The sequence below is a fragment of the Aulonocara sp. 'chitande type north' Nkhata Bay genome, linkage group LG23 (assembly GCF_057382095.1).
Source record: "Aulonocara sp. 'chitande type north' Nkhata Bay isolate Kocher_YH1m ecotype deep benthic linkage group LG23, A_spYH_male_GT1.1, whole genome shotgun sequence".
Taxonomy (NCBI): Eukaryota; Metazoa; Chordata; class Actinopteri; order Cichliformes; family Cichlidae; genus Aulonocara; species Aulonocara sp. 'chitande type north' Nkhata Bay.
In genome coordinates, this window is record NC_141365.1 from 24355126 (window position 1) to 24369583 (window position 14458).

At 43.1% G+C, this 14458-nt stretch overlaps 1 protein-coding gene across 2 annotated transcripts in view; it reads left to right on the forward strand.

The window, feature by feature from the left end:
* The window catches only part of LOC147301864 (receptor tyrosine-protein kinase erbB-4-like), a 367641-nt gene that overhangs the window by 210286 nt on the left and 142897 nt on the right, over nt 1–14458 (forward strand). For both annotated transcript variants that reach the window (XM_086284333.1, XM_086284335.1), the window contains exon 3: nt 9838–10024. In XM_086284333.1, the coding sequence (XP_086140459.1) occupies nt 9838–10024 (187 nt within the window). The remainder of the gene's footprint in view (nt 1–9837; nt 10025–14458) is intronic.

Sequence of the window (14458 nt, forward strand, 5' to 3'; positions counted from 1 at the left end):
ACAGTTCTCTGTGCTATCAATGGTTTCCTCTGGGCATGAGTCTGGTTCAAAAACACATGATTTGTTTACATTTCTTTAGTCATATCTATGAAAATGGCAAGCTAGATCAATAACACAGTTTGACTGACATGAAATAGTATTTTGCACAAGCAAGGTGACTCCCAAAGAGCTCTTTGCCTAAAGCCTTCCATATGTCAGTATTGTATTTTGCAGCGTGTCCTTAAAAGAAAAACAGAGTAAACTAGAGAGTGGAGAACAAAAGAAGCATCAGGCCTAAAAAACTATCTACAGCAGATGAACAGTATCTGAAAGTCATGTCCTTAAGAAAAGGGGGGAACAATCCAGCAAAGACCTGAAAAAGGAAATTTTCACTTGCTACACACGGGACAGACATGACTGGGGGAAAGAAAAGGGAGAAAGAAAGAGGGAAAGAAAAACAGCGGGGAAGAGGGACGGTGATAAGGGCAAAAAACAAACACCAACAAAACAAAAATACAAAAAATACATATATCAATCACCTGGATCACCTGTTGAGAAAGAAAAAAGAGAAAACAAGCAAAAAAAGAGAGCAATATAATAAACAACATCATCGCGATGATCTATGTGAATATGACATCCATCCATCCAGCCATTCGCTTCCGCTTATCCTTTTCAGGGTCCCGGGGGGCGCTGGAGCCTATCCCAGCTGTCATAGGGCGAGAGGCAGGGTACACCCTGGACAGGTCATATTCACACCCTGTGAATATGACAGTAAATACTAAATATTAAACATTATTGTGCAGCACGTAAGATCGACAGCACACAGTGTGCTTTGAGGTAGGAGCCAAAAAGGGTGTAGTTTGTGCACCTGTGAGCATGAGCGCACTTGTATTTAAAAGGTTCCTTCATGTAATGATCTGCTAGAGGGTGTGGGGGGGCCACAGCCCCGTCCTCCAGGGCATGAAGCAGGTATGGAGGAGATCCAGGCTCCAGACATCCAGAGGCCCTCAGAACACAAGAGACCAAGGAAGACCAACAGAGGGGCAGCCGCGCCACTGTCCCAGAAAGAGCTGAGGAGAGTCCCAGATGAGGGCTCACTCAGCAGCCGCGGAGCAGAAGCCGGGGGGAGTTGCAGTGACGCGCCCGTTAGCTCCGCCGGCAGCCAGCTGCGCCAGAGTGACCGAGCCCCAGGCCGAGAGGCCGGGGGCACCCCACCTCCGAAGGGGCCCGAGCGAGCCCCAGGCTCCAGGCCCCGACAAGCAGCCACCAGGAGTGAGCCGGTGCGTACCTGGACGCCCATCCCCGGACACAAAGAACCACCAACGCACCGATGTCTGAGGGCGTCTGCCACAGGCAGGGGGAGTGGTCGGGGAGATAGGCCTCCAAACCTTGGAGGGCCTGAGATGTCCCCAGAGAGGTGGCGTCTGATACCCGACCTGACATATAGACACAAACAAACAGGCACACACAGATACAAACATCAATTCCCACCCTCATGCTCTCATATGCAATTACTCAGCACTCACCCAACGTGGAGACAGACATAAATAGACACTATGCACACAATCAAACCCCCCAAGCGTACTCTATACCCCAGGTCTAGGTACCCTTGCCTCTAGAGGGGGAAACTGCACCCAGACCCAGGTAGTGTTACCGTCTTCTCTGGGGTGGAGAAAAGCAGACTGCCCCGACTGATGCTGTACTTTTGAGAACTGCAGGGAAGATGGTACACGGAGAGAAGGTCAGGAAGGAAAACAGAGTGTTCCATAAAAAGGAAGGCGATGGCCAAGATTGGATAAGATGGTGTCATATTTCAGGAAATCTTAAATAGGCATTCAGCCAGTTTTTATTTTAACATATCAACATATCAAATAAGTGTTATTTCACAATATAGTCGCTATTATCATTATTTTTCCTTTATATGAAGTGGGGAAAAGGCAACTCAACTGGTGCCCTGCAACCAATCAAAACAGGCAACATGTTGACATCATGTCAGAAATTGCAATAAATCTGGGTGCAGAACAGAGCAGTGTGGGATCATGTTGACAGAGAACAGAACAAAAGGCAGAAACATCCAAAGAAGAGCTTTGAATGTCCTTCAAGAAGCCTGGAGAACTATTCCTGGAGACGACTTAAAGAAGGCTGCCTAAGAGAGTTCAGACTGTGCTGATTAATAAAGGTGGTCACACCAGAATATGTTAGAATTGTACAAACCTTAGTGTAGTTCCATGGATGTTTGCACATTTCAATAAATCATTGCTTCTCGTTCACATTTTCCTTGCAAAATAAAAAGAAACTATGGTGGCCCAAAAGTTTTGCCCATCACTGTTCAAAAAAAGTGTGTGTAGCTATTATTTTTTAAATTACCATGTCTTAAATTCTTTTTCCTGTAAAATAAAAGTTGTGTAAAGTCTTGGGTTTAGCCCAAAGGCACATCATGGGAGGACTTGCACTGGAGAAATCTGTATGCATATCTATCAGCTGTGTTTGCAGCGTTTCTCGAGTAACTGCAAAGTAAGTTAGATGAATCCATTACTGAAGGCGCACAGGCTATTACCCTAAAAACGTCATGCATTTTTGTTCAAATGGGCGAGCTCTGAATGCCATGTAGCTCATAGTCGCTTGATGGCATTCACCTTCTTACTAACTGTTGCTAAAATGTAAAATGATACAGTTGAGCGTGCGCGCCAGCCTGGAAGGTCTCGATTTCTCAAATGACAAAACTGTTTACTCATTTCCTACAAATACTCCTCCTTCCAAATCAGAGTTACTCTATTGCACCATCCGAACTGAATATCTGCATGTCTGTGCCTTACAAAAACATTCCCACATATCTGGAGGGCTTGCAGGTGCCTGAGCTCAGCAACTCCACCACACAGCCTCGGTTTCCAAGACAGCACGGGCACCTTCTATCATGATTATGTTGTGGGGAGTAAATAAAGCACTTTTTTGGCTTGTCTGCTTTGGACTGGGTGCCGTGTATCCTGAAGCTACAAAGTGCAATTTAGCAACATGTGAAATTCACATTTTACCCGGAGGTAGAGCAAAAGAAGAGAAGAAACAAGCCTGTCGGGAGCGCATGAGATTCTGTTTGACTGAGCGCTCCACACTAGGCCGCTAATTGCCTGCGATTGATGGCAGAAAGCGCTAGAGGAAACGTTAAACTTGCAATGCATCATGGGTAGTTGACCCGTGTCGACTCGGTCTTGTCTGTGCCTCTCGGCGATGTTTCTTTTTCACGCGTAGGCGGGGGTTATTGGCATACGCGAGGCCCGTGCGTGCATTCAGAGTTGTGTGTTTGCGTGCGGGGCAGAGAGGACGTTTTGCACAAAGCCTTTGTGGCGCTTAGAACTGGAAAAACACTCTGATCCATCAGACTTCAGGCACGAATCAAAAGATACCATCTAAAATAATGACCCGCGCTGTGCAAAGATTTTAGAGCCCTTCTTCTTTCCCCTTTTTTGACCTGCTTCAATGGCTCTTTCAGTGGCCGGCTCAAGTCATTGTAGGGGAGGATTAAGGTGTGTGTGTGTGTCAACGAGGGTTCATGCACCTTGCTGGTACAAATTAGCCCTCCCACTCACCTTGTTAAGTGTATTTTTTTTTATTTTTTTTTCAAGAAAATACAAGGAAGGGGGAAAAAAGGCATCAGTTTTGGTGCCCACTGTCCACCTTGTTAAATCGGAGCACACAACGCCTACAAGGCAGCGGTGGGCAGCTACTCCGAGTAGCATCCTCCAGCTTCTGTGTTTGCGTTTCTGAGACAGAGCACGGTTGATGCGGCAGGAGGGGAAATGCAGGTGCTTGCGTTTACTTCCCCCTGGACCTCCCTCCTTCCCTCCCTTCCTCCTCCTCCTCCTTCAGCACTGAGGAATGCAGATACATATTGATCGAGAAAGCGTTCAGGAAAAACAAAACCCAAAAAAAAACTATTTATAGCAACAGAAGGAAATTAAATAGTGTCAAACAAAATTACAGAGAAAGAGCAAAGTAATCCTTTCATTTAATTGGGTACATTACAACAAAAAAAATCCTTTCTAAGTCTTGTTTTTTTTTCCCTTTTCTTCCGCTCCTCTCTCCCTCTTCGTTTCCTTTGCTCCTGCTGGAAGGCTTTCCCTCGGTTGCCAAGCAACAGGGAAACAGTTTTTCTTTGGTTTTGCCAGTGGCTCCCGGAGGCTGGCAGGGAGAAGGGGGCACAGTGGAGGCACTGTGGAGTCTGCCAGCAGCCGAGTGCATGCCTACAGCTGGGTCGGGGTTGCGGAGCAGCCCGCGATGCCCCTGGCAGGCACCTGGAGGGTTACGGCGGAGTTGACGGTAGAAGGGGCGAGCTCGCGTAGCACTCCGGCCCTCAGGCTGTAAACATGAGGTCACGGAGGGGTCAAAGAAATGAAACGGCGTGGCTTCCAGCCGAGCGGGGCCACGTCAACCAAAGGCACTCGGAGAAGAAAGCCTTTCCTGAGCTCTTTGTCTTTAAAGGCTGAGTCACAAGTGGCACAGAGTTGCATAAAGTTGCACAACTTTCTAACAAACAGTTTGCAAAAAATATAGCAACACTATTTGAGAGAAAATGATTTCACTGAGGGGTTTTTGACAGGCAGTGGAGTAACTCACAATAGAAACTCTTTCTTCTAATAAGTATGCTAATCAAAGCCTACACTGAAATGGATTCTACTGCTCTTTTATTATGTTGTTCTGTCTCTTTTCAGGTGATTGACACATTGTAATCTTGCTAATAAGCACCTCCAGTGTCTGTTTCCTTCCTATTGTGTTAGTGTTATAATAGGCCAACCTGGCAGGTGCATAACGTTTGCTTAGCACTCAATATAAAAAGAAGCTAATCTCAGTTACCTGCTATTATCGTGAAACGCAGCCACCCAGTGCGCTGCGTCCTAGCTGTCACTCTCTGCTAATGTCCCCCGGGGGTCAGCAGCCAATCAAACCTCACATTACTCATTTCCTCCCTCCCCTCCCAACCAATCATCCACATCATTATTGGCCTGTCTCTGGTCATTAGGATGTCTCAGTAGCTGCCCTGTCGCTGGATATTTCAAATGCCTTTAAATGAGAGTTTACTATTTAATGAAGATTTCTGCAGGACATGAAGGCAAACGAATGCCATGAATTCATTTCCAGGGCTGAACACAGAGGCTTTTCTGGTGAATTAAAATAAAGACAGTCAAAAATTCAAAGGGCTCACCTCGGCTACAAGTTGAAATAATTGCTGCTTTCAGTTCAAATGCAAGACTCAAATATAAACCAAATCAGAGAACGTGAAAGGCCTGTGCCTGTATTAAATCCTTAACTTATCTTAATCGAGGAGGTGCACAGCAACTCTCTCCAGAAGGCACATTTGTGTAGCGACATTGATGCCCCGTACACTAAAGAAACACATGTTGACATAACCAATTTCTATCATCTAATGCTCTTATTGGTATTCAGACATTTGGTGACTGCAGTCAGCAACCTAGGCAGTTTGTAAGATAGCTTTGGGCAAAACACAGCAAGCTAGCTGTCGTTAACACGACAGTCGCACTAGAGAGAACTTGGAGACCATGACGCAACCAAAATTATTGTAACCGTGCACAATTAACCTTTCATCTTGTTGCTTTTTAAATGGTTACTTTGAGGATGGGGATAAGAACTGCAGCCACTCGCTGTCAACTGCCGTCTTCAAAGAAACTTTTATGTGCAAAGTAGACGGTGATAGTCAGTCTGCTGTCAGTTCATAGTTGATTGGGGTCAAGCTGGCGATTACATGCGGCCTGTCTTTGATAATTGAGAAACGAATTGTGATAAACTGCAAATTTGTTACTGTCAGTTGGAAATCTCCTGTCATCTACATAAACAGAAACTCCTGCAAGAGACTGCTGCCTTTTGCCTTATGAAAGCTAAGATCAGTTCTAGCTCCACTATCACCCTGAACTAGATAAGCAGGAGAAGGTGAAGTAATGGATGAAAATTCAGAAATTCTTTTATAAATGGTGAAGTAGTTGTTGCATAACAGCAATTTAACAGCAAAGCTTGAAACCTTATTTTTAAACTGGCATGTAACCAGGGTTGAATTGTATTCTCTGTTCAGTACAGACTGTCTGACTGTGATTGGAAGCAGGTTTCTCCTATCCAGGTGACCTGTGCAATCCTGCTGCAAGTGTAGTCTGTCCTACCGCCCATCAGTCCGGGGTCTTTCTGTGTGGAGTTTGCATGTTCTCGCCGTGTTTGCGTGAATTCTCTCAGGGTACTCCGGCTTCCTCCCACAGTTCAGAGACATGCAGTTAGTGGGGCTAGGTTAACTGGTAACTCTAAATTGCCCATAGGTGTGAATGGGAGTGCAAATGGTTGTCTGTGTCTTTGTGTTAGCCCAGACTGGTGACCTGTCCAGGGTGTATCCTGCCTCTTGCCCTAAGACAGCTGAGATAGGCTCCAGCCTCCTTCCCACCCTGAAAAAGGATAAGCGAAAGAGAATGGATGGGTGGATGTTTTTTGCAATTCTACTTTATACTTTACTCTAATTTCACTGTTCCATTACTGAAATCTGGCAGTTATTAGTTAAATATAGCTGACAAAGTAGAGACAGAATTGTTTGAAAGTAGATTAACACTGTTGCCTCAAAGCAAGATCTTGAGTTCAAAGGTCAGGGCCTTTTTGCGTGGAGTTTGAATGTTCTCTCTGGCTGCTGTGGCTTCCTTTCACAGCCCAAAGACATGCAATTAGTGTGTGTTAGGTTAATTAGTGATTCTAATTTGCCCATAGGTGTCAATGTGAGTGCAAATGGTTATCTGTCTCTCTGTGTTAGCTGTGCGACCCTGCACCTCGCCCTATCACACCTGGGATAGCCCCCCCCCCATGACCCAGAATTAAATAAATGGAAGAAGATGGATGGATAATGGATAATAAAGTATTGCAGTGAGGTTGCAGGTCTAAGGCACTTCAGTGTTTGGTTCAGTTTTCATGCCTGGAAGCTGTGTCCAGACACAGTAAGGACGCCGAAGGGCATTCTCGCTTTGATTTCTATGCCATTAAAAGTCATTGTGCAGCCACAGGCTTTTAATACCCAAAAGCTACACCCATCTGTTTTAATCCTTACATGGACTTGTTTATAAGCTAACTTTAGCAAGTGCTGTTGACCAATGGTATTGAGGCAAGGGGCATCGGTACAAGTAAACTGGAATCTGTGGAAAATTGATCCCGTTTTTTAACTAAGGAGAACAAGAGGATAATACTCACAAAAAGACGTGCACACTCGCACTTTTAAGAAGTAGTGGGTTCCAATTAGCTTGTCAGTGGTGGTTGGTAAAATGTGTTAGTGCACCATTTAGCAGCTGTTGTGTCTACATTATGTTTGTGATTATCTTTCTTTCTCTCTGTCTGTGAGTATAAGGAAGCCTGCACTGCTGTTTGAGTCACTCACATAACTGATGCACTGCCACAGCGATAGATTTTTAGCATCAAGGGAATAAGCTGTCTCGTAGATACACACACACATGCGCATACACAGATAAAGCTGCATATCTGGTAATAATACTTGATATGAAGTGGCAATTTGGTGTCTGTCTGATTGATGTGGCTGCCAGTTTTCTCAGTTTTCTTCTTATGAGGACTTTTTCTGTTGATGTGTCAATAAAGTGCTAGTCTACTGTTGACATTTAACCCCAAGTTTTCAGTTATTTTTCTTAATTTGTTTAGTGATGACCCAGGGTTGAGGACAAACGCTTTTGTGGAGAATTCATAAAAAAGAAAAATACTCCAAAATTCAAAGAGCCTGCCTTGGCCCCATCCTTATGCCTAACTTGGCAGATGAATAAATTTCCCCCGACAAGTGAATAACGCAGTGGTAATCAGTGTGATTTTTTGTGACTTTTGAGAAGGTCAATTGATGCACAATGAGGCAGATGGTTGAGGTCTTCCATGCTCTTCAGCAAGGCACTCAGCATGCTGAAGCTCTCTATTTTCACATTTTATGAGTCCCTCTCGGGCAGATTATTTTTCTTTTTTTTGTAGTTTCTTCAACAGCATATACTGCTGAAGCCTGTGAAAATAAATCAAACCGATACCATTTATATTTGAATAAGAAGAATATAAAGAATATAAAGAATATAAAGATATGATTGCTTATTGGGTCTATGAATGCGATGTGCGACTGCAGATTCCCAACCCTAAAAGAACAGTTGAGGAAATATAATCAGAGAAGTGCAATCAGTCTGCAACTAAGCTGACATTTTAATCATTGTGGTCTGTACATCAAAATTTTTTATGTGGTTGACATTTCAAAATGCAAATAACATGCTCTCTGCACAGAAAATGAGAGGAATGCAATACAGCTTTGACTATAGTCGACAGAGCTAGCAGGCGTTGGAAGAGAGGAATTGGAGGTAAAAATGTAAGTTTCCATTCACTTACAGAGGGCCAGAGGGCCCAGTGGCGCCAGTGTCCGGCAGCCGCGCCTCTGTCAGTGCGCCCCAGGGCAGCTGTGGCTACAATGTAGCTTGCCACCACCTTGGCCACCACCAGTGTGTGAATGTGTGTGTGAATGGGTGAATGACTGAATGTAGTGTAAAGCACTTTGGGGTCCTTAGGGACTAAGTAAAGCGCTATACAAATGCAGGCCATTTACATTTTAACAACCAGTCGTACAACAGTGGGGGTTTAAATCTGAAGTTATGGACTTGGGCGTCATTTATTTATTGGTATCCAATCAATTGTCACATTGGATGATTCTTCAAAACCAGTTGGATTACTCCCTAATTTGCTCTTGGCAACTATGCTCACTGGCTACTGTGTTAAGCTAAAGCAAACATCTAATCGGCCGATCACATAAAAGCAACTCAGTATGTTAAGGCATGTAGACGTGATCAAGATGACCTGTTGAAGGCCAAACTGACCATAACACTGAGGAAGAAATCTGATTAAGGTGTTTTCAACATGACATAGTTGTTGTTGTTGGTCTGAGTATTTCAGAAATACAAAAAAATAACTTGAATAAAAGAGACAAACTGTTTCTCTGTATCTACTGCCGATTCATTTTCTTCGTGGTAGTTTCCATAACATTCAACAAAATATGCAAAAGATGGGACTTTTTGGTATCTTGTAATGTTCAGGTTACAGGCTAATCTTCTTCTGACTGTGATTAAACAAATAAGTATGCATTAGGTAAATGCCAAACTTGCATGTCCTGCAGAATCAACTAGAATGTGGGACATTGTACCAAGATGTGGAACCTCGGACAAGGATTAAAAAGGATGTTCAGTCCCTCATACAGACACACATGCTGTCAGCCTAGTCAGAAGAGAATTCTCTGTCTACTTTGAGCTGATAGAGACCCAACAGTAACTGGAATAACCACTTATTACAACCAAGATGGGCTCCAGCAACAGAAGATCACAGTAGTTGCTGCTCTTGTCAGCTAGAAACAGGAGACTGAGACAGGCTCGCCTGCTCTGATGATTTGCAAATAATGCTGCAAAACTCAAATGGTGGGGTCAGAATTTGGCATAAACAACATTAAAGCATTAATCCATCCTGCCTGAACGGTTCAGGCTGGTGGTGGTGGTGTAATGGTGTGGGCGATACTTCTCACACCTGCCTACCTCAGTATTGCTGTTGACCAGGGCCATCTCTAAGATATCCAGCCTGGTACTAGCAAGGTTAAATTCAAACTGGAAGCTGGTCCTGAAAACTGAATAAATCAATTGTTAAATATCCTAGCTATGGTGAAAATATGGTTATACATCTATAACAACTGGTTAAAGTTAAGAATATTCGTGATTATGATTAACACAAAGGCTAATGTTGGCTAATTTGATTCGATTGTTCTTCCATTTTCAATCATTTAAAATTATAATTTTTTTCCTTCCCATACAGTCTATCAAAGAAGTGACCGGTTATGTGCTGGTGGCACTTAATCAGTTCGACTACCTGCCACTGGAGAACCTGCGGATCATCCGAGGCACCAAACTTTACGAGGGTCGGTACGCTCTGGCCATCTTCCTGAACTACAGACGGGACGGTCTGTACGGACTAAGGCAGCTGGGATTACGTAACCTCACAGGTCAGAGTTATGTCATGAGTGAAATGTATTTTGAACAATACGCTCAATAACCAGTATGTTCATGTGAAAACCTCTTCACGTTTCTCACTTATCTTATCTTAGAGGACAAATAAGGCAAAATAATTCATAAATAAATAAATAACCCAACCAAAATAAATATATTTTCATCATTTTAGTTATGATAATTCACTCTTAAAAAAGTGAAATGCTTAGCAATTTAAACTCCCTCATAACATAAATAGCATCTTTTTTGTGAATTATGCATATATTTCCCAGCGCCCTATAAAACATGTTGCCGTTTTCGGCACTACGAATGCTTTGGTTTGACTTGTTTTTAACACCCACATATACAGCTTTAATAGGGCCTTTTTAATTAAGTCACAAATCGGAGTTCGACTTTTGAAGTTACGTATCTGCCGTGCTGGCAAATTAATCTTCAGTGTTGCCATATAGAGAGATCAAATGTCTGTGAAAAGTCCTATTTTCCTGTCAATTACATTTTGTTTACACACTCCAAAATGGGCTTCTTTCATGTAGTAAGTTTTTGGAAGTGATTGTGCCATGTTTTATGCAACAGTTGCTCCCCTTTTTTTCACCCGCTTGTTTTTGTTATGTCAGCGTGGATAAGCTAAAGTGGATTGTATTTGGAAAGGGTAGCTTTTTGTCTGCGCTAAATTTATTTGTGCATAAGGTCCTTGAGTCGCGACCTCTGCATCAGCTAATCTTTGCCATTTTGATGTGACCCAGTGGTAGAGCGACCTTCCAACTGCACTCAGAATAACAGAAGCAAGGACTATGTTGTATTACAAGCTTTGAAATCGTGTTTTTCCTGCAACTGCTTCACTGTCTTACCGAATTACATCCCTGCCACTCAATTTTCTCATTATTTCTATTAGTCATGTGATGTTCACAGATTTAATGGCAGTGCGGCTGCTAAAAGGTTAGTTTTTCCCTGCATGTCGAGGAGTCAGATGTTACCTTTATCTGCCAGCTTGGCTCCAGCATTGCCATCCCTTCCAGAAAGAAACACAAGATGTCTCAGGAAGAATGCTGGCTGACGGACAACTGTCACATGTGATCTTAGGAGAAGCAGTAGAGTCTGGGGGGGTCATGTGTTCTCTTTTACAGCATAATTTGACGCTGTACTTTTGGGAACTGCAGGGAAGATGGTACACAGAGAGAAGGTCAGGAAGGAAAACAGAGTGTTCCAAGAAATGAAGGCGATGGCCAAGACTGGATAAGATGGTGTCATATTTCAGGACGTCTTAAACAGCCATTCAGCCAGTTTTTATTTTAACATATCAAAATATCAAATAAGTGTTATTTCACAATATAGTCGCTATTATCAGTATTTTTCCTTTATATGAAGTGGGGGAAAGGCAACTCAACTGGTGCCCTGCAATCAATAAAAACAGGCAACTTGTGTCACATGTTGACATTATGTCAGAAATTGCAATGAATCTGGGTGCAGAACAGAGCAGTGTGGGATCATGTTGACAGAGAACAGAACAAAAAGCAGAAACATCCAAAGAAGAGGTTTGAATGTCCTTCAAGAAGCCTGGAGAACTATTCCTGAAGACGACTTAAAGAAGGCTGCCTAAGAGAGTTCAGACTGTGCTGAAGAATAAAGGTGGTCACACCAAATATTAAATATCATGGTTGTTAGAATTGTACAAACTCTGTTTTTGCCTTGTATACTGTAATTAAATGTTTCAATAAATGTCTCCAACTATTTCCCATTTTCCACACAAAACACAAAAAGGAGTGGCTCGAGACTTGTGCACACCCAAAAACGAGGTGTAAGGAAACTGTATCAAAAGAAAATGAAAAAGGGTGTCATTCATTTCGTTCTGCATGAAACATGAATCTCTATCTGGCAGAAGAAAGGCGTTCCTGCTGTCAGAAAGGGCAATGAAGGTAAAAAGGCAGTGATGGGAACTGAAAGGAAACAACTCTGGACCTGGGATGGGCATTGTAAGCGCACACCCGGGGAGGCTGTCCTTTACCACATCAGAAAGATTGAGCAACTGAAGGAAAGAATATAAAATTGCTTGGAAATGAAAAATGTCAGTTAAGAACTGCCTGTGTTTGTCTAAGTCTCCTCATGCTCTGTATTATACAGTATCAGTCCATCTCGTTCATTTTATAGTTTAGTAAATGGGAAATGCCTGTTAACTGCTTGTAGACAAGACCGCAAAGGACGGATCACGAAGCCGTTTTGAGTCTGTAGACAGCTTCTGCTTTGTCTTTAATCTTGTTGGATTCTGGAAGAAATTTGTTGGATTCCTTTACTTCGGCAAAACAAGATGAAATTCTTGTTCTTCCAACACGGATGGAGCTAAATCTTCTCGAGTGTTATACCATGGCCAATGGGAAAAATCACATCCAACACGTATGTCCTCTAAAGCACAGCCAAAGGACAAAGACAAATGCATGAGGATCTGCCAGTGACTGACGATTGTTTTTCAAACCAAGGTATCAGAAGTAATTTGTTAGAATTGAATCAAATGAATTAATAATAGAAGATCATTGAGCATACGGTTTATTGTAGCACATTTAGGATTTGGGGTTTCCTTTTTGTTTTCTTGCAGAGGAGAATGCCAAAACATACAAAAAGGGAAGGGTAACAAACTGGCCAAGCCACTGAGACGCTTCTGCTATATCCCACTTTATTGTATTTTGCCTGAGGTTTCTTCTCTGGCATCGATCTGCCTACTTTATTCCTCTTTCCTGTGGGCATTGTAATTTATCCTGCATCTATCCTGCACTCTTGCTTCAGGCAATTTCTTTGTCCGACGTCTCACAGACGAAGCAAATTAAGCTTGGTGTAAAACAGAAGTCACGTGTGTTGAAGTATTTTTGTTACGTCTTTGAAAGAAGGTTCAGCAGGAGCAGTAAAATGTTAGAAGCCCATACATCACCGCTGGTGTTCAGGAGGTTGTTTGGCAGAAATTTATAGTTGGCTCTTATGCCGTTGACTTTGCAGTGGTGTTTATTTATTTATTTATTTATTTATTTTTATGATTGATGACCAAACAGTGGTCCATATTGAACACCTGACAGATTTAGTTTAATATGCAGTGTTTTATGGAGTTGGAACGCTGTGATAAAGGACTCCTGAGAGAGGACACGCTGACATCCTAAGCCAGTAAACCGGTAGGACGCCTTCCATTTCGACCACCCCTACAAAGAGAGCGAGGCCTAAGAGCACCTTTATCCCTGAATGACTCATGATGGGCAACACATTGCTCTTTTCAGTTCCTGTGCTGCAAATAACATGGACTGAAAGGATCACACGCAAGGTGAACAGGAAATGTCATCTCATTGGCCAGCTTGTGTTTTGATTAAGTCCTCCCCCCCCACCTTTTTTTCTCTCACAAGAAACAGCTCAAGCAGGTCCACCTGTTCTCTAAGGTGTTTTGTTTCCCCTGAAGTGAAACGATTGCGTGATCAGTGTGCTTCATAAGAAGCCAGGAACGAGACGATGCAATTACTGTCCAGCATTTCTGCGTCGTTCCATGTTATCGAATGACGGTAAGTCCAGTAGTTTTTGTGCAACTATCGGGCTGTTGACGGTGGAAGAGAAAGTGTAGGATCCTTTCCGAGTGCAAGAAGTTTCTCCCTGCATTATTTATGCCCACAATGCATAATGCACATCTCCAAATTTCTCTCTCCCCTTTTCTTTTTTTAACATTTTTCTCGAAGCGTTTGGAGATTGCGTCGAGCCGCAGAGGCAGAATTTACTTTGGGTTTCTTGCCTGTCTGCCTGGCACTCCTCCCGTGCCCCGTTTCAGCACATAATCAGGATGGGCGCTTCACAATGCTAGACTTTAGTCCATACCGCCTGATCCCAACACACCCCGGTGCCGCAATTAAGCCAGATGCATATAGATCAGTGCAGTTCCTCTTGATTCCCTCCACACCTCTCCCTGGGAAGAATGGGAAGTACAGTATCTCTCTCTCTCTCTGTTAAGCTGACAATTAGGCCAGCAGATTATTCTCCTTTCCTTAACGACGAGGAAGATAACATGCACATTTGCTTAGATTCATGTATGATGTAATGTACTCATTTGTAATTCATTTTCTATCCCACCACTGCGTCCGCCATATCTACAAGGGATGTATGCGTGGCCAAGGAAGAATATATTCAGCATTTCTCGCTGCACACAATACATTAAACAACAGCTTTTCGGCTACTTTATCCCTCTGTGGATTTAGTACACAGTAGGTGTCCGCAGAAAGCATGAAATTCAATTTGGCTGCGGAGTCAGTATGCATACAGTTGTGCAGTCTTCATGGCAGCGAGGATATAGAGTAATCTGTGTTAAAGTGACTCCTCTGATAGTGACTTGTTCAGCTTCACCCTGTGGTCCTCAAGCTCTTTCTGAGCCAGTATATAACACCCATAGGAAGCCACGAGAGCTGTGTGCATAC